This window comes from Armigeres subalbatus, chromosome 2 (assembly GCF_024139115.2).
Source record: "Armigeres subalbatus isolate Guangzhou_Male chromosome 2, GZ_Asu_2, whole genome shotgun sequence".
In the NCBI taxonomy this organism is placed as follows: Eukaryota; Metazoa; Arthropoda; class Insecta; order Diptera; family Culicidae; genus Armigeres; species Armigeres subalbatus.
Genome location: NC_085140.1, coordinates 395,972,281 through 395,991,675, shown reverse-complemented (window position 1 = coordinate 395,991,675; position 19,395 = coordinate 395,972,281). Strand labels below are relative to the sequence as shown.

Genomic DNA, 19,395 nt, shown 5'->3' with positions numbered 1-19,395 from the left:
AGTCGATAAATAGATGATGTGTGGGCACGTTGTATGTGTGGGCATCTCTGCAATACCTGACATACGGCGAACATCTGATCTGTGGTAGAGCGTTCACCCATAAATCCCCCCTGGTACTACCCCACGAACTCTCTTGCGATTAATGTTAGTCGGCGGCATAACATTTGGGAGAGCACCCTGTAGGCGGCATTCTGCAATATGATTGCGTGGTAGTTGCTACAACCCAGCTTATCGCCCTTTTTGCAGAACCTCATCCTCCCAAATCTTGGTAATTACCCAGTGCCTCATCACCATGTTTAAACAGCTCTCCTGGTAGTTGGTCAACTCCAGGGGCTGTGTTGTTTTTCAGCCGGACGATCTCCTCCTGGATTTCCTGGATTCGGAAATCGCATGTCTTGCGCGCGTGCTCCTAGGTTCATTACCATACCGCCACCGTTGTCTGCCACATCGCCATTCAGGTGCTCTTCGTAGTGCTGCTGCCTCCTTTGGACCACCTCACGCTCGTTTGAAGAAGGTTCCCGTTTATGTCTTTACACATATCGGGCTGTGCCACGTGGCCCTTACGTGAACGGTTTAACTTCTCAAAGAACTTTGTGCTTTATTAGCGCGGTACAGTTGGTCCGTCTCTTCACGGTCTCGATATTCCTGCTGGCGCTTTTTCCTCCAAAAAATCGAGTTTTGTCTGTTCCGCGCCCGTATCGTGCCTCGTTCGCCCTCGTGCGGTGTTGCAGCAATCTCGCCCATGCTGCATTCTTCTCCTCAACTAACTGCTCACATTCGCCGTCATACCAGTCGTTTCTCTGATCCGGGGGCACCGTGCCTAGTGCAGCAGTTGCGGTGCTTCCACTGATCGAATATCTCTCCAGCCATCTTCAAGAGACGCTGCGCCTAGCTGCTCTTCCGTTGGGAGTGCCACTTCCAGCTGTTGCGCGTAGTCTTGGGCTAGTCTACCGTCTTGTAGCCGCCCAATGTTTAGCCGCGGCGGACGACTCCGACGTGTGTTGTACACCGTCGAGTTTTGAGCGCAGACATACTGCAACGAGGTAGTGGTCGGATTCAATATTTGCACTGCGGTAAGTGCGTGCGTTCGTGATGTCGGAGAAGAATTTTTCGTCGATTAGATTAGGTGATTTCCATGTGGCCTTGTAGATATTCTTGCGGGGGAAGAAAGTGCTTCGGACTACCATTCCGCGGGAGGCTGCAAAGTTTATGCATCGTTGGCCGTTGTCGTTCGATACGGTATGCAGACTATCTGGTCCGATGACCGGTCTAAACATTTCCTCCCTTCCTACCTGAGCGTTCATGTCACCGATGACGATTTTGACGTCCCGCAGTGGGCATCCATCGTATGCCTGCTCCAGCTGTGCATAGAACGCTTCTTTCTCGTCGTCGGGTGACCTCGGGTCTCCCTTCGTGTGGGCTGTGCACGTTGATGATGCTATAGTTGAAGAATCGGCCTTTTATCCTCAGCTTGCACATCCCTAGGTCGTTGTCGATTGTATCGAGTCGTATAATCTTCTATGTCGTTCGTAATGATTGTTTTTAAAGGCGGCTTATTGGGTCTGCGCAAACCTCCTGTCTCGTCGGAGGGCCGTCGTGTCAGGGCTGTTTAGCGTCCACACGGCACACGGTCGCTTTGGCGAAGCCTACTTGCGGATACATGCAGCATGCAGGGCCCACTGTCAAACCCCACCACATCCTAGGCAGGCGTCACAACTCGCAGATGGTCTGGGGAGGGGTCGTCAAGCTCTTGGACATAGTCCCTGCTGTCAAAAATTGTATCTCGTTTTATTATCTCAGTCGATTCTTTGGCTTATTCAAGGTCAACTTTCCCAAAGAATCCATTTTTTAAGGCTCTTACTTGATACTTGATGGGGTACAGCTCTTCTATGAACCTACGCCGAATGGAGTATCCTTCCCACTGGACTCGATCCTCTTCCACTCGCCCTGAACATTGAGCCATCGTGTACGCGGCCTTCCACGAAGCCTGCGGCATCTTCCGGGTTCTCTACTAAATATTATCTTCGCTTGACGTTCTTCTGGCATACGAACAACGTGTCCAGCCCACCGTAGTCTGCCGTGTTGTATAAGCCTAACAATATCCAGCTGTTTACTAAAAATGAACACTTGACTGAACTTGATGAATGAAAAAGTATTCATTCTTAGTAAACAGCACACCGCTCAAACATCAATGATAAACTCAATGCATTGGACCATTGTGGCGACAAATTGTTGATTCAGTGTTATCTATTTAAATGTAAGCTAAATAAATGATTGAAGATATACACCCTTATTCTTGTTTATGTACGAACGCTCTTTCGAACGAAAGCTGATGCGCATTCTTTTTTACGTCAGCAAAATCAAATGGGGAAACGATTCGAACGAACTGCATTCGTTCGCCCGTAAACAGGAATAGGGGTGATAATAAAAGCATACAACACGGCTGATATGAATAAAATTCTATCAATCCTTAACATATGGGGAATTCTAGGAAGAAACTTCAATTTGTACAAAGCGTTTTGACCACCCGAACTTTTCGTGTAGCGGAAGAAAACACGTTCTCATCGAAACGAGTTCAATAAAATGGAGTCCCTCAAGGTTCAACATTATTTATCTATCACCCTGTTCCTCGTACTTACTTACTTCATACTTGATACTTGATGGGCTACAGCTCTTCGATAAACCTATGCCAAATGGAGTATCCTTCTCCACTGGACTCGATCCTAGGTCAATCGCTTACAGTCGCCCTGAACATTGAGCGCCCTCAGGTCCTCTTCAAGTGCAAAAAGCCATCGTGTACGCGGCCTTCCACGAAGCCTGCGGCCTCTTTCGGGTTCTCTACTAAATATTATCTTCGCTTGACGTTCTTCCGGCATACGAACAACGTGACCAGCCCACCGTAGTCTGCCGTGTTGCATGAGCTTAATAATATCCAGCCATTTATACACCTGGTTCAATTCGTGATTCATGCGGCGCCGCCAGATACCGTTCTCCTGTTTACCGCCGAGTATTGTCCGCAGCACCTTACGCTCAAACACTCCGGAAGCTCTCCGATCAGCCTCCTTTAACATCCATGTTTCATGGCCGTATAAAGCCACCGGAAAAATTAGAGTAGTATACAGCGCGAGTTTTGTTTTCGTTTGCAGACTACGGGACTTAAGCTGGTTACGAAGTCCGTAATAAGCCCTATTTGCAGCTGCAATACGCCTTTTCACCTCGCGGGTATCGCACGTCACTAATGTTCCAAGATACACAAATTCTTCTACCACTTCAAACTTTTCACCCTCCAGCACCATTTCGCTACCACCACCACTAATGAACCTAATCGTGAGTCCAATCCTCGCTGTCTCCCTCTTAAAAGGCACAAAAGCCTCTTCCACGGCACGGCGATCAATCCCGATAATATCGATATCGTCCGCAAAACCCAGGAGCATATGCGATCTTGTGATAATGGTACCGCTTCTTTGCACGCCAGCTCTCCTAATCGCTCCAGAGTGCATCACCCTGCTTTAATCCATCTAAGGTAACAAATGACGTCGAAATTTCATCCGCAACCCAACCCACTTGATTTCGATCCGTCCAACGTTATACGAATCAGCCGTATCAGTTTCGCCGGAAAACCATGTTCAATCATAATTTGCCATAATTCATTCCGTTTCGCTGAATCGTACGCCGCCTTGAAATCAATAAACAGATGATGTGTCTGCAAGTTGTATTCCCGGAATTTATCAAGGATTTGTCTTAGGGTAAACATTTGATCCGTCGTTGATCGGCCCTCACGAAAACCTGCTTGGTATTCGCCGACGAAGGAGGTCTCAATCAGTTGAACAGAATACGGGACATAATTTTGTACGCCGAATTAAGAAGGGTTATTCCTCGGTAATTGGCGCACTCCAGTCTGTGCCCTTTCTTAAAGAGAGGGAAAATGAGGCAGTCCAACCAGCTAGCAGGCATTTCATCGTCTTCCCATATTTTCGACATAATATGGTGCAGAACTTCATAAAGCTGCTCACTGCCATGTTTGAGAAGTTCAGCCGGGGCTGGTCACTCCCCGCAGCCTTATTGTTTTTCAGCTCTTTAACAGCTTTTCTAGGGTAGGCGACTCCACAGCTTGTCCTGTTCCTCGTACTTATGGAGACGATTTTCGACAGCATACGCCGACGACATCATCATTGTGGCCTCGGATCGTAATCCAAAGGTACTGAGGAGAAGACTATACAGAAAGCTGCAAATACTATTAACAAGTGGTATGTGGACACCCCCTCTGAATTTTTTTATTCTATTTCTGAGTGTTTGCCTCTGTTCAGCATTCATATTTTTCGGATAACAAAAGAAAGTCATTGACTTCGTAAAATTTGTTGTTCTCTAGTCATCCATCAATTATTTAGATCCATATCTAATTCCTGGAAAAGATTTGTGGTACATAATCTACATATATGGTTGAAAGTATGAATCAACATTAGTCTTTCGCGACCCACAGTTTGGGAACCCATGACCTATATAGCAACCCAATATTTCCGTGTGATATTTTCATTGATTTTTAGGCTACTAATACATTTGCAATCTTCTTCCTCACCTTACGTTATTAGTTCGTGCTGCTTCCATTCATGTCGTGGTGTTTTTACGTGTTTGGTTATTCTTGGTTCACTTCACTGTGCATCAGTCGACCATCTCCGTTGACACCACGGCAATTAGTATTGTATTTAACAGTTAACGAAACCTTAACGTAACTATAGTGATTACAAAAACTGGAATTAAGCCATAATCTAGTGCTGAAAGCTACAAATGTAATTTACCTTTGAAGGGAATTTCGTGTAAGCTACAAACAGTGAATTTAACTAAAATGGCATGCAAATTTTATTTCTCATTAATGACTATCTAATTATGTTCTTCGTCAAGAGTGTAGACAAAACTAATTGCAGTGAAGTTATTACTTGAAAACCTTACTTTAGTCATTCATTTGCATTGATTAATATCGTAGCTCATTTGAAAAAAAAATGGAGTGTACAAAAAAGTGTAGTTTTTTTTTCAATTGGTTCTGAAACGTGATACGTATTTGAGCTTGATTCATTCGAGTGCATATTTAACGACCAGCATGACTCATAGAAGCGAATGCTCAATTTGGCTTACATGTTATCTTCAATTTGTTTCGCTATCATGTTTTTTTTTCTATTGCTGATAAAATTCAATAATCGATTTCTAGTTTTCACCTGTAGGTGTAACAATATATCGCTTGGTATATATCGTCGTATAGTAAACATGCATACATTCAGGGTTGCAAGATTTTTATTTTTAATTTCTCCTTCATTCATAAACTTTTGAACTACTTGATTTTATTGCGTGAAAGAAGAAAAAAAAAACCTGATTAATCCACCTAGCGGTGTTGGTGCCTTTCTCGAGCAAAAAATACAAACAAATGTAAATGAGTATTTTTTAGCGTGTTTTGGGCATAAAAAATAGTATTTTGGCCATATATTCCGATCCCATAGTCCGATCATAGTCCATAGTCCAATTTTCAATAGCAATCAATGGGACAAGATTCCCCGTCCGATTGAACTTGTTGCAAGTAATTCGGATATTGCTATGTTCCGAAAAGTGTGATTACAAAATTTGTACACATACACACATAAACACACACATACATATGCCCATACAGACATCACCTCAGTTCGTCGAGCTGAGTCGATTGGTATATAACATTCGACAAACATAAGAAATAGTATCTTCCAGGATCAATTCGAGAAAAAAAAATGTTATCAAAAGTCTCTAAATTATTCTCAAATACATAACATCATTTTGAAATTTTTAAAATTATTTAGAGAATTGCATCCCATATGTCTGTGTGGACATTTTTTCGTGATTCTATTTCTTCTTTTTTGACTTTTCACCTAGCGTATAGGGGTGGAGGAGACCGCCAACTCTGCCGTAATCTGAAAAAGTGACGTATACGCCATTTTCCAAAAATGGTGTTAACGAGTACTACTCATCGAGCTCTTTAACAGAAAAATGGAAAACATGCATGTTGTAAAATGGCTGTTACGTCACTTTTCCAGATTACGGCAGAACTGTCATCGAGAGAAAAAGTAGTTTCACGGAAATTTCACACGGTGTGATATGGGAAATGAAGCATATTTTTGTTATAAAACAAAAATTTAAGATTGTTTAAAAAAAATAGTTTAAGGGGTAAGAATTTTAGAAGCACCCAAAATAGACATGAAATCTCGATTTTCATGTTTTTGCCTTTCTCGTATACTAAGTATACGTAAAGGCTATACAATCCAAAACCAAACTTTTGATAGAAGGTTCGTAGACCTATACACTAATAAAAATCCACACATTTTTATTGGCAAAAATCTAAAGAAATTTCCAAATAAATTTTATGTGTGCGTTAATAACCACCCGCTATAGGAGAATCCACATAAAGGTTATTAGTAAATAACGGTTATGTGTATTTCCACATATATGCTATGCGAATTCACATAGCCGTTATGTGTGAAATGCTATAGTCAAAATTTATGTGTGCCACACATAATGGATAAGATTGGATTTTTGTCAGTGTAGTGTTATATACCAATCGACTCAGCTCGACGAATTGAGGTGATGTCTGTTATGTGTGTATGTATATATGTATGTATGTGTGTGGGCATGTGTACACAATTTTTTAGACACACTTTTTGGATCTTAGCATTGGCCGTAACAAGTTTAATTCGACGGGCAGTTTGCTATTAAAAATTGGCCTGTTTGGACTGTAGGATCAGAAGTTATGGCCAAAGTACTATTTTCTATGCGCAAAACACGCTAAAAAACACTATTTTTTAGTATTTTCTTTCTTGCGTGAGAAGGGCACCAACACCGCTAGGTGGATTAATAAGGGTTTTTAATAAGCAGTCAATACTCAAGATTGTTGAATTTCTAACTCCACAAACTAGAAATCGTTGGCCAAACACATTTTTCGAGTAGCGGATCGTATCAGATATCCCTCTACTTTAAATTGAGGATATCCAACAACAAATGTTCGAATGAATTGATATGAATTACTGTCGGTTTACATTCTACGAACAAAATATCAAAAGTCAGTCAAAAAGGCGCTTGGTGCGGTTTCGCTAAGTCCCGACCATATGTTACTAAACGAGTGTTCTATGCTACACTGACAAAAATCCAATCATATTCATTATGTGTGGCACACATAAATTTTGAATATAGCATTTCCCACATAACGGCTATTTGAATTCGCATAGCATGTATGTGGAATCACACATAATCCTATTATTAGCTAACAACCTTCATGTGGATTCTCCTATAGCGGGTAGTTATTAATGCACACATAAAATTTATTTGTAAATATCTTTAGATTTTTGCCAATAAAAATGTGTGGATTTTTATTAGTGTACTATATTTTTTAAACAAGTTTTATAATACTTTGAAGGCATTTAGTCATATATTTATGTGATTTTGGAACATTTTAGATTTACCGAATATTCGAATATATGTCAAGAAATATCAACGTTTTTCGAGCAATGCATGCCATTTAAAGTCTCCGACACTCAGTCTTCTTATTCTTTTTTCATCTCCTTTTTATCAGTAAAAAATAATTATTGAATTCGTCATATTATGTGCAAACGAGAGGTTCCTTTTTTCTTTCTATATTTAAGTACTAAACTATACGAAATTTTACTTCGGATTTCAAGTCTGCAAGCTCTATTGGCGAATAAAAGTTGCAAGAAGAAGAAAAAGTGGAAAAAGTCTGAACGGTAAAGCATACGAAAAATTTCTTAAAACTCTTCTCAATTCTAGATGTAATTAAATTAAATACGGATCGCAGTACGAAGTTGGACTTTTCTTATGTTATGTATAAAGTGGGGCCCTCCTTAGCCGTGCGGTAAGACACGCGGCTACAAAGCAAGACCATGCTGAGGGTGGCTGGGTTCGATTCCCGGTGCCGGTCTAGACAGTTTTCGGATTGGAAATTGTTTCGACTTCCCTGGGCATAAAAGTATGTATCATCGTGTTAGCCTCATGATATACGAATGCAAAAATGGTAATTTGGCTTAGAAACCTCGCAGTTAATAACTGTGGAAGTGCTTAATGAACACTAAGCTGTGAGGCGGCTCTGTCCCAGTGTGGGGATGTAATGCCAATAAGAAGAAGAAGAATAAAGTGCAATAACAGAAAATAAAATTCAAAATCAAAATGATGTGTTTGAAGATTTTTATTAAAATATAAGAAAAGCCAAACCCCGTACTGCCAACCGTATAAATAAAATTACTTCTAGAATTTTTGATAAGAGTTTAAGAAATTTTCCGTATACCCCTTCCCCAGCCATTTTTTTTTTCAAATATCGTCCTTTGACTTCTTCGTGCAACCTTCATTCGCCAGTTCCCTCTATTATCCAATACCTATTTGAATATCTTGCAACACTGGATATCTTGTCATCATAATTGCACTCACACTCAGAAAAAGGTGATTTTGCGTCAAAGTGTTTATGGGTGACCTCTATTTATGTTGTGTGCGTGTGGTTGTTTGTAATGTTCTTTATTTTTATTTACATTTTCTGCGTCGCGATACGACTTCTCAGATCGCGTGAAAACAGTTCCTGGATGTGGTTTTTGATTACACACAAAAGCAAGATTGTCCCTGATTGTCCCAACCAGCCGGGAAAGTGCAGCATAATCTCATCTGAATCGAACGAATCTGCCAGAACCTAGTTCGTCGCCGTTGTTCTATAAATGATCTACCGCAAACACCTACTTTGTACGCGATGACAACGGCCTGGTTTGCAGTGAGTACGGTTTGTTTTGAAGCGAAAGTGATCCACAGGCTAGGGTACTTCGAGGAAAGCAATGCTAACAATACCGTTGAAGTGCAGATCGGAATGATGCTACAGGTCGTTGAGCAAACTACGGGCAAATTGGTCATAGCACGTATCAAAGATTACTACAGTCCGGACAACAATCGCTACGATAATATTCATTTTCAATGCCCGATATCGCACCTACATAAGGTAGCGGAAGATGTGTGGCCATTTGTGATTGCCATTCTGGATCCACATGAACGAGAGCAGTTTGTTAAGCAACCAGAAAAGCTGATTGGTGTAAAAAGTTTGCAGACTGGTTTTACTGTGAGAGTATCCGGTAGAGCATTCTGTCGACCGTCGGAAACGTACGAGTGTGTCATTCGCTACCGTGGACCAGTGCAAGAAATCGGACCAGGGTACTACTTTGGAATGGAGCTGTTGGTAATGCGATGATTTTTTTTTTCAATCATTGGTATTCTCTAGTTTGTATGTTGCAATTGGTTTAGAGCAATACTTTACTTTTTGCCTATATTGATTAACATAAGTTTTATTTTGCTTGTCTTTATTCAGCATCTAGTTTTTATTTCCAATTGGCTTTAACTATTGAATGATAAGTAAATTTCTCATGAAATGCACCTTTAGATATAGTATAATCTATTCAAAAATATGATTAATATGGATGCTTAAACCAACATTTGACAATAAATTAAACATTTTAAGGATTGTACAATATTTTTGCGTATGTCATTTCGTTATATATTTTTATGTTCAAATAGCTTCTACATGTTAGTATTTTTTGAATTTTTTTGTATTTCTTGAATTTCAAATTGAAATGTCGATTAATTTAATTTCGTTTGAAATATACATCGGTTTAATAAGATGATCTCTGAAACCTTAATTGTTTTGTCAATTCTTTTTTACTAAGTTTATTCACTTTGTTTTTATATCGCCTAATTCAGTTTTTCTTGAAAGAGCTAACTATTCTTAAAAGGAATTACAAAACCAAATCATGAAAATATGTATAGCAAAGATGTTGTACGATCGGGTCAAGCATACAATTTAGCTTGATCATTCAAAATTCATCACTCAAATCAGTAGACTGGCACAGTCTAGCCCAACATAAGTTTATAAAAAAATCTCGACGAATATAAAATAACTTTTTAATATTACAGAATTTTGATGGCAATTCTCCTCAGAAGGATGATCTTCCATATGTGACCCACTACATGCGTACGGATCCGAAATGCTCATTAGTTCTGGCGGCAAACTGGATCATATTCGAAGATTTTAACCATTCCTACGGTAAACATTCCAAGAAAACCAACATAATTGAAGATTTCTTGTGCGGTGCCAAAAATCAATTTAAACGGAACACTAAGCGGTGGACGGAAACATCGAAAGCCGGTAGAGATTCACTGGACGATAAGTACATCCGGTCAATAACCCCGGACCCCGTTGGTAACAATCGAAACTCTACCGATCTTTCCTCCTTCGTTGATCCTAATTTGATGGAAAGTTCACTTTATCAGAAGAAAATGGCCGCATCAGTTTCCAGCCCAAATCTATCGAAGCAGGACAGCAGTAGCAGCACTGGTAGCTCAAGTCGTGTTATCAATACCATGTCGGAGGCATTACGGTATAACGACAGCAGCCAAACCGAAGATAGTTACCGTTCTGGCAGAAGTTCGCAAAACAGCTCTAATAGCAGTACTCTGAAGCATTCCAAGGCTCGTAAAAAGCCTCCCAGCAAGGCGGGAACCATTTTGAGCTACACAGATCGTGATATAATAGTAATTGACAAAAGCGACATCAACGAAGCTACTAGTGATGCGAGCAATGTGATAATAGTGGATCCTCCGGCAACTCTCATCGAACAGGAATCTAATGATATAGATCTCAAGGATGTGCTCGGGAAGAACTGGCCAACTGCTGCTGGGGACACAGCAACAATCCTCAACAGTGATAAGAAAACTCAAACTCCATCGAATAACACGCCCCGGAATGGGTTGAATTCAAGTGGCGGCGGCTATAGTAGTAGCAGCAGCACTAGTACCAGTAGCAATAATTTGCAGGGACGATATGAACGCAACAAGTCGCTGAATCCGATCAGTCATTTGGCAAACTCTAAGCTACCCGATGGAAGTCGTAAACGGGAAATAAGACAAAAGGTTGACGCTTCAACGATGGCAAGTGAGTACCTCAACATATTATATAATATTTGACCCATTTCGCGTTGAATCGTAGAAAATTGTAGAAATTCGATTGCCGGTATGCCGTGTTCATTAGACTGGCCCAGCTTATTATGGGGAGAAAAAAATGTTGTCGAATTCCACGGGGCACCCCCCAGCATTGTGTCTTTTGGTGAGAAAATCAATCTATCAAAATTTCAACTTAATGGCTTGTTGCATAATCTGGCGCATTTTATTTGAAGTTTGTATGGGGATTTCAGTAAAAATATATTGGAAATACACCTCCGTCACTCATTCGATCTGGAAATTGGTTCTGATTGCTCGATTGAGCTCATTGCAGAAAGGGCAGTTGGTATGTTACAGAACAATTTCACAGAACATTGTACGATGATTACATGAACTTTTACTTAACTTTCGGCTGATTTATTAGGAGGTGGATCGTGTAATTTTGGATTTATTTATCGAATCGGATCAGCCGAAAACTATATAAAACTTCATTTAATCATCGTTACAATGTTCTGTGAAATTGTTCTGTAACATACCAACTGCCTTTTCTGCAATGAGCTCAATCGAGCAATCAGAACCAATTTCCAGATCGAATGAGTGACGGAGGTGTATTTTCCAATATATTTTTACTGAAATCCCCATACAAATTTCAAATCAAATGCGCCAGCTTATGCAACAAGCCATTGAGCTGAAATTTTGAGAGATTGATTTTCTCAACAAAAGACACAATCCTGGGGGGTGCCCTGTAGAGTTCGACAACTTTTTGTTTCCTGGGTCAGTCTAGTGTTCATCGAACGAAAAACTCAAATAACAAGTATTGAAAATGACGCTATGGAAAATTTCACCCGAAAAAAATTTGTCAGTTTTTTTTTGCGATTTTAGGAAATTGATTTAGTTTAACATACTTCATACTTATGCATATCTCAAATTTCGTCCATGCCTACCTTTGGCAATTCCCAACTAACAATTTTGATGCTAAAAGCTTCAACTTCTAGCCTTTGGCTGTATAATATTTGAATAAAAGCAGCCAATGCTCAATAAAAGAAAAGCCTCCGCAAATAATCCATTAAACTTCAACTCGACTATTACCCAAATATCTATCAGCTAGTCAGTTTGTACCGAATATATTTCATCTTTTATCGTTTATGCAGCTTTCATATATTCTTAAAACAGCTCTGTCTGAATTAGCAACAAAGCTCATCGGTTAAGAGCTCATGTATGTAATTGAGTTGCTTGTTAGCAACTTCCCATATTACGGTGAGTAGCATTCACAATGAAAACATTTTCGCTGTTGTTATAGCACTAACAATATAGCGTAATGGCGCTATAAATGAACTAACGAAGCTTTTAGGCTACTTCTGTATCTTTGAAGATTACACAACGTTTAAGTAAACCTTATACTGCTTCTTTTAATAGCTTATCAGTATGGAACGTCAAAACCGCAATGTTTACATTTGATTTTTGTTGCCGGAGCTGTGTATGAGCAATTGATTTTTGTAATGCAGCTACAAAGGTTTTCACCTGCTTTTATAGCAACTGACAAAGCGCTGTCATTAATGCTAGCAGATAGTGTAAGAAAACAAGCCATTTAGAAGCGATATTTCTGTTGACGGCTGCTGTTAAACGATTAGCAGCAGAGTAGCATCTATACAGATCGAGAAAATGTTGCCTAAAAACAATTTCAACGATTGATGATGCATTAAAGTTACCCAAAAGAACATGCTGATAAATGTTTGAATAATGGTTGAAATAATGCTGAAAGCATAATTTTTAAGCTTATGTGCTAAAAGCAGCATGTATACCTCTTTCTAACGTTTATACAGCATGAATCCAAAAATAGCGTTAGCAAAATAACCTATAGGGTATGCGAAGAAGCACATCCATAATTTTCTTTGTTATTTACATATGTCAAAGTGACGGTGATGACAGAGCAGCGGCCATTGAATCAGGAGATCAGGAGTTCGAATCTAGAGGTAGCAACAAAATTAATATTGCAGTTTTCACAAAAAAAAAACATTAAATTATCTCTGAAATTTACTCTCCTCTCAAATAATATTTAATCAAATTGAATCCAGTGGCTGTATAAAACTTATTTAACAGATTCAAAAAATCTGAATAAGCGCAATTGAAGCGAATTATATTACTAAATGGTTTAGTAAAGATTGAGAAAAAATTGTGTAACATGCTGTAAAGTAGTTGTGCCGGCACGTCAAAAATAGCTGAATAGATTCGCCAGATTTGCTGGTAAAGGAATAAGGGACCGACTGTTTACTTCGATGACATTTACTTCCAGGGTGCAGCAGCCGTAAAAAGTGTAGACAACAACCTTCCGTGCACCATGTTTACGGTACTCGTCACTGAGCGGCGATACCGGCGTTTCTATCTGTGTTGTTAAGCCTGCTACTCTATGTTCTGAGATTTTCACATTTTTCACCATGAGCTCATGGAAGAATGGTAGTTGGAAATCGATAAAATGTATGGGAAAATCAAGTATTTTGCAAATTTATGGAAAATGTAAGTGTTTTAGAAGAAAGTAGTGATAAGGAATGAAGTATGAGGTGAAAAGATTATCTCCTGCACTTAGTTTGCATTGATTAGTAGTTTTATAGTGATGAAATTTCGATTTTACTACCACTTTAAAAACGCCATCTCTTGCATTAATCGTTTTGACTGGTACCTTATTGAATAGAAGTTATTGATCATATGTATAGCACACATATTCAGCTTGAAGCCGTATAAACGAGTTAAAATAACATTTACAATGACATTAAATGTTAGTTGGGTTGTTATAAATATGCGATCGTAGGCTGGATCTGGTAAAAAATTATAATAACGATTTCACACGAAATAATGATTTTCAAAGGGCATTTTATATTACAATAATAACAAATGTGTCTTACACAACACTACTGACTGGCGTCCTTTTTTTGGGAAAATATGCATTTGAATGACGATCCGGCCACTCTTTCAATAAGTTACATTCCAAGCAAACATTACGTCCCGTTACCCTATATGAAAATGTCGAGTCCATGTGGATCAAGTTTCATATTTTTCCTGTAAGATGTCGGTAATTTAGCAAAATTGAAACATCTTTATTCATCATGACATGCGCAGATATCTTTCTGTCCGATTTCGCCGTTCTTCGACGTGCCAATACCGTTTTCCAAAAGCCAGCATGTTTTGAAAAGTGGAGCCCGTGCGCTAGATAGTTCCAATATCTCACATAGATTAGAAGAACGCGTACTTTCGTTCTATCTATTAAGAACAAAAAAACCGGCGCGGCGTGTTGCATTCCATGCGCCAGAGACTGAATAACATATGGTGTGAACTTCGTGGCCGTCTAAAAATAGCTGTCCGAACCTATCTTATTCCCGATCTGGTGTGACATGATTTCCACCGAAAGAAGCAAAGTGATTTTGGCATGGGCACTCACAACCGTGCGTTTCGATGCATTTTATTTTGATTCAGTTCGGAGGCTACACCGAAATTGATCTCGTGCAAGTTATATTGCTCCTAGTCTAACGCGAATTGAACATATTCCGGGAATATGCGCCTAATTGGAGGTTTAACAACAAAACAATATTTCGTTGATTTATTGTGCAGCATATGTTACTCACCGTGAACTTATTTGACAAAAAAAAAAGAATGATAAAAATTGATAAAATTGTCTCGCTAATATAAAGTCAAGTGATTAATCTGCATTTAAAATAGCACATCGTTTGTGTCGATAATACGTAAGAGTGATTTGTTCATGTATAGTGCCAGTTTGTCTTTTCGTGATCTTTCTTTGTTGGGACTAATATAAGTTAGATAACTGCGTATCTGGTTGTTAAAAAAGACTGCATGATGGTTCCGGATTTTGCCGACCAAAGTATGTTAGACAACATACCATTGACCGTGTTGGAGCACTTTGAATGGGGTCAAGAATCGGAACGAAACGATTATGAAGGTTAGCATTTATTATAAGAAGGTGGTTCGGCTATAAAAATTTGAAGCTTATCAATTCAATTGTGTCTCAAATTGTTATGTTTAATATTAATATGCAGGAATCATCAGAATCAGAATCTTTGGCACATGTCAATCGAAAAATAAGGCTTTACTTCGGCTCAATTGACCAGCGTAATTCTTGTATGAATCTCTGGAAATATGCCACGAATCAATAAAACTGTTAACATTTTTTCTGAAAACTCATATGTGAATATGTGGGGGAACTGTTCCGATTTCAATATCATTGAACATGTATTCATTTCATTGCAAAACAAAGAAATACAGCACCAATCTCGTCGCTTCTTTTTGCTAACAAGCGTGCTCACTGCTGAAAAAAATCATGAAAATAAGAAACAAATCAAATTCCTTTTCATTGCTTTGTTTTTCATGGGATGGAAATAGGAGCTATGGGATGAAGTGGTGTCAGGCCATTAGGCCGAATTAGCAAAAAGGAGCAAAAAGTGAAAAATGAGACGTTCTTTCTGCACCATATCCCTTCTTCCTTCTCTAATCTTGCACCTTCCTTCTTCCTTCTTTCATTTTTTGCTTCTTTCCTTGTTCCTTCTTTATTCTTTCTTCCTTCTTCCTTATTCCTTCTTCCTTCTTAATTCTTTCTTTTTCTTTCTTCCTTTTGCCTTCTTCCTTCTTCTTTCTTTCTTCTTCCTTCTTCTTTCTTCCTTCTTACTTCTTTCCTTCTTCCTTCTTCTTTCTTCATTCTTCCTTCTTCATTCTTCCTTCTTCCTGCTTCCTTCTTCTTTCTTCCTTTTTCCTTCTTCCTTTTTCCTTGTTCTTTCTTTCCTCCTTCTTTCTTCCTCCTTCCTTCTTTCTTTTTTGTCTTATTCTTTCTTCATTCTTCCTTCTACCTACTTCTTTCTTCATTCTTCCTTCTTCTTTCTTCCTTCTTCCTTCTTCCTTTTTCCTTTTTCCTTTATCTTTCTTCATTCTTCCTTCCTCCTTCTTCCTTTTTCCTTCTTCCTTCTTCTTCCTTCCTTCTCCCTTCTCGCTTCTTCCATCTTCCTTCTTTCTTCTTCATTCATACTTCTTCCTCCTTTTTCCTTCTTCCTTTTTACCTCTTCCTCATTGTGCACTACTATTTTATGTGTGAACACTTATGCAATGCATGTGAGCGCATGGAATACAGTAATATCACGATTTTTTCACCTCCCTAGTGAATTTTGGAGGAATATAAAATAGGAAAAAATGATAAAATAGGAAATGTGACAAAATCGGAAAAAAAATATCTTCAATTTTTTAATTCATTTCACAAATATGAATCAGTTTCACCTTGGAAAGGTAAAATGCGTAATTGGCACCCGTTATTTCTTGTTAAAAAGGCTTAAAAATCTTTGACAGGTACCCAGAAATGATTTATAATAAACCACAGGCGGTATAAGCAGGTATTGGCAAGCTCTAGGGGTCCGAAATCGGACATTCACCCTACCTAATTGAGAGAAAATTTTGAATTTGTAAATTAATCTGCATCAGAATGTGATGATAAAATAAACTGAACAATTATTTAGCAACACTGTTTATAATGATAGCCTTTTGAATATTTTTCTGAGTGTTTATCAGTGTGAGTTTCAATATTTCTGTCAGTCAGTCTGTTCCCATTGTTTGTCCTGAGATCCTGCTAGTATTGTGTTATTGGTACTCTTATCAGATAGATTCTGTGCCATGCGAAAATAATGTTGGCTTCCATTCCCTCCATTCAGTGGTTAATCATGCTGATGTGGGACCTAATCCAGCAGCACTTTTGTACAATTATTGCTAACGTGTTTTCCCGTTCTCTGCCACCATGCTACTCTGAATACACAATTGAACGGTCCTTCCCCGAAGAACCAAACGATGGACCATCGTCAGCATATGACAATAGCAACAACATACCTCACACGATCGCATCGTCTACGTCGGAAGGATCGGTGGATGTTGTAATTCATCCATCGCCGTTGAAGGAACTTCCGGGAAATCCTCTGCTAGAGGTCGGTTCTATGGTGGAAGTCGATTCGGAGAAAGCAGAGCTTTACGGTGTCATTCGTTGGATCGGACCATTGCACAGTGTCGGGACGAGCAGCAGTAACACTCGTGTGATGGTGGGCGTAGAACTGGAGGACGAACCAACCGATATGGATGTTTTCGCCACCGATGGATCTTATGACGGAATCAAGTAAGTTATCATTAATGCGAAGTCGAAAGCTAACATCTGTAACTCACTATATTCACTACCTTTCCCTCTCTCCGTTAGTACATCGTGTGTTTTTTTTAAAGTTTTAACAAATGGATAGGGAGTTCTACAATTGATAGGATGATTTACCCTACATGTTCATATTCATGAAATACAAAGGCATTTAAAACGCATTTTTGTTTCAGATTGTTCAAATGTCCTGACAACCGGGCCATTTTTGTCCATCCCTCAAAGTGCAATCAGGACCGTCGATTCCAGGATACTGTAGTTACATCTGCATCTACACCAAAGATTGTAGCATCGACATCCAAATCGTCAGATGCCAATAACATGTTCGGCATGGTGGAGTGTCCAATCGTGGAAGGCGCTGTTCCTCCATTGAGTAAGTGTTTCGTTACATTCCTGATACGAGGTGAACCGGCCCAGTGCCGAAAATCTCTTCAATAAAGATAATAAATAAAAAAAATACATTCCTGATATCAGGATTTAAATTTTTATTCAAACTTTTGCAGAAATTTTACAACAGAAGGAATTGGACGCAATTTGTGGAAAGTTTCGCGGCATTCAGGGACACCATAACTCATGTTATTTGGACGCAACATTGTTTTCAATGTTCACTTTTACAAGCGTATTCGACTCGTTGTTATTCCGACCAAGAGAACCAGAGGTATTTTGAAAAGGAATTTAATGAAAAAGCCTTATTTAGAAATAGGAACAAAAAATACTGCAAATAATCGCTACCAATTTTTACTATTCCTTCAATGTTAGCTCCTTAGGGTAGCAGGATGCAATATAAAATAACATTTGTTCCTTCCTATAATGTTATACAAACAAACTTACGAACTTTATTTCAAATTCGTAGGATAACCCACAATATGAGGAAGTACAGAAGGTATTGCGAGAGGAAATAGTCAATCCGTTACGTAAACGCCACTTTGTCAGAGCCGATAGGGTGATGAAGCTACGCCAATTGTTGGACCGGCTCAGTTCAGTAACTGGGCTCACCAGTGAGGAGAAGGATCCGGAAGAATTTCTCAACAGTCTGCTGGCTCAGATTCTACGAGCAGATCCCTTCCTCAAGGTAGGGAGCTTTAAATTGTGCTCCGTCGCGGACATATGGTATAGACGTTCCGTTTTACTTTATAGCTAAGCTCTGGGTTGGACACATTCTACTATCAACTATTCGTTGAGAAAGACGATCAGCTGAAGCTACCATCAGTGCAGCAACTATTCGAACAAAGCTTCCTGACATCCAACATAAAACTGAAGGAAGTCCCTTCCTGCCTCATAATTCAAATGCCACGTTTTGGGAAGAATTTCAAAATGTACCCCCGGATACTGCCATCGCAGTTGCTGGATGTGACTGATATCATCGAAGATTGTAAGGTTTCAGCTAAATATTATAAAAATTAAAGTATAACTCATCAGAGAAAATGCTAGATGAGAAGTGCACTAAGGGCCAATTTCTTCACCTCCGCTTAACTCTTAAACAGTGCTTACCCATTCGCTTAAACTAAGCGAAGGTGAAGAAATCGACCATAATTAAATTATTTTAATATTTAGTCATATTCAATCTCTGTAGCTCCCCGGCAGTGTACCTCTTGTGGGAAACTGGCAGAGCACGAGTGTCGGGAGTGTCTTGGAGCGATGCAGAGCGGTGCCAGTTTGGAGAGTACAGCATTCTGTAAGGTATGCTTAGAGGCGTTCCACTCCCACGTAAAACGGAAGAAACACACGCCTAACCCGTTGACCGTTCCGAAGGATTTCAAAATGATGGCAGAACACTGCCCGGTGCCACGTATTTTTATGGAACTGTTTGCCGTGGTGTGCATCGAAACATCGCACTACGTGGCGTTCGTCAAAGCTGGCGCCGGGCAAGATGCACCGTGGGTGTTTTTTGATTCGATGGCAGACAGACGAGGTAAGTGTTGAATCACGCACTATATGTATGACATAGGGATTGTAAGAGCAGATGTAACACCTAATGACCCCTCAATGTTGTGGATATGTAAGGATATAAACGGGAACCTTTTTACGAACCAGTGTGGAGTCATCCAGAGATAATGGTAGAACTATGAAAAGCGCCTGAATGGCGATGTGACAACGATGACGGTATGGTACCGAAACTGTGGGCTATCCCAAATGGCATAATGCCGTTTGGCATAACGCTTTGAACAGCCAGACTATTTGCATAATAACTATAAGAGTTATCTGTCTTTTTGCCTTATTCTAGATTT

General features: G+C 39.4%; 1 protein-coding gene across 5 annotated transcripts in view; it reads left to right on the top strand.

Moving 5' to 3' along the window:
* Positions 1-19,395, top strand: part of LOC134213227 (ubiquitin carboxyl-terminal hydrolase CYLD) — a 56,243-nt gene that overhangs the window by 30,325 nt on the left and 6,523 nt on the right. Inside the window, exons 1-9 of one of the 5 annotated variants that reach the window (XM_062691985.1) lie at positions 4,656-4,814; positions 8,576-9,235; positions 9,967-10,984; positions 16,813-17,140; positions 17,344-17,540; positions 17,671-17,825; positions 18,021-18,239; positions 18,305-18,539; positions 18,741-19,079. In XM_062691985.1, the coding sequence (XP_062547969.1) occupies positions 8,759-9,235; positions 9,967-10,984; positions 16,813-17,140; positions 17,344-17,540; positions 17,671-17,825; positions 18,021-18,239; positions 18,305-18,539; positions 18,741-19,079 (2,968 nt within the window). In that variant the 5' untranslated portion in view covers positions 4,656-4,814; positions 8,576-8,758. Of the gene's footprint in view, positions 1-4,098; positions 4,124-4,655; positions 4,815-8,575; positions 9,236-9,966; positions 10,985-16,812; positions 17,141-17,343; positions 17,541-17,670; positions 17,826-18,020; positions 18,240-18,304; positions 18,540-18,740; positions 19,080-19,395 lie in introns of those variants that run through there. The other 4 variants (XM_062691986.1, XM_062691989.1, XM_062691988.1 and 1 more) reach the window with 4 other exon arrangements.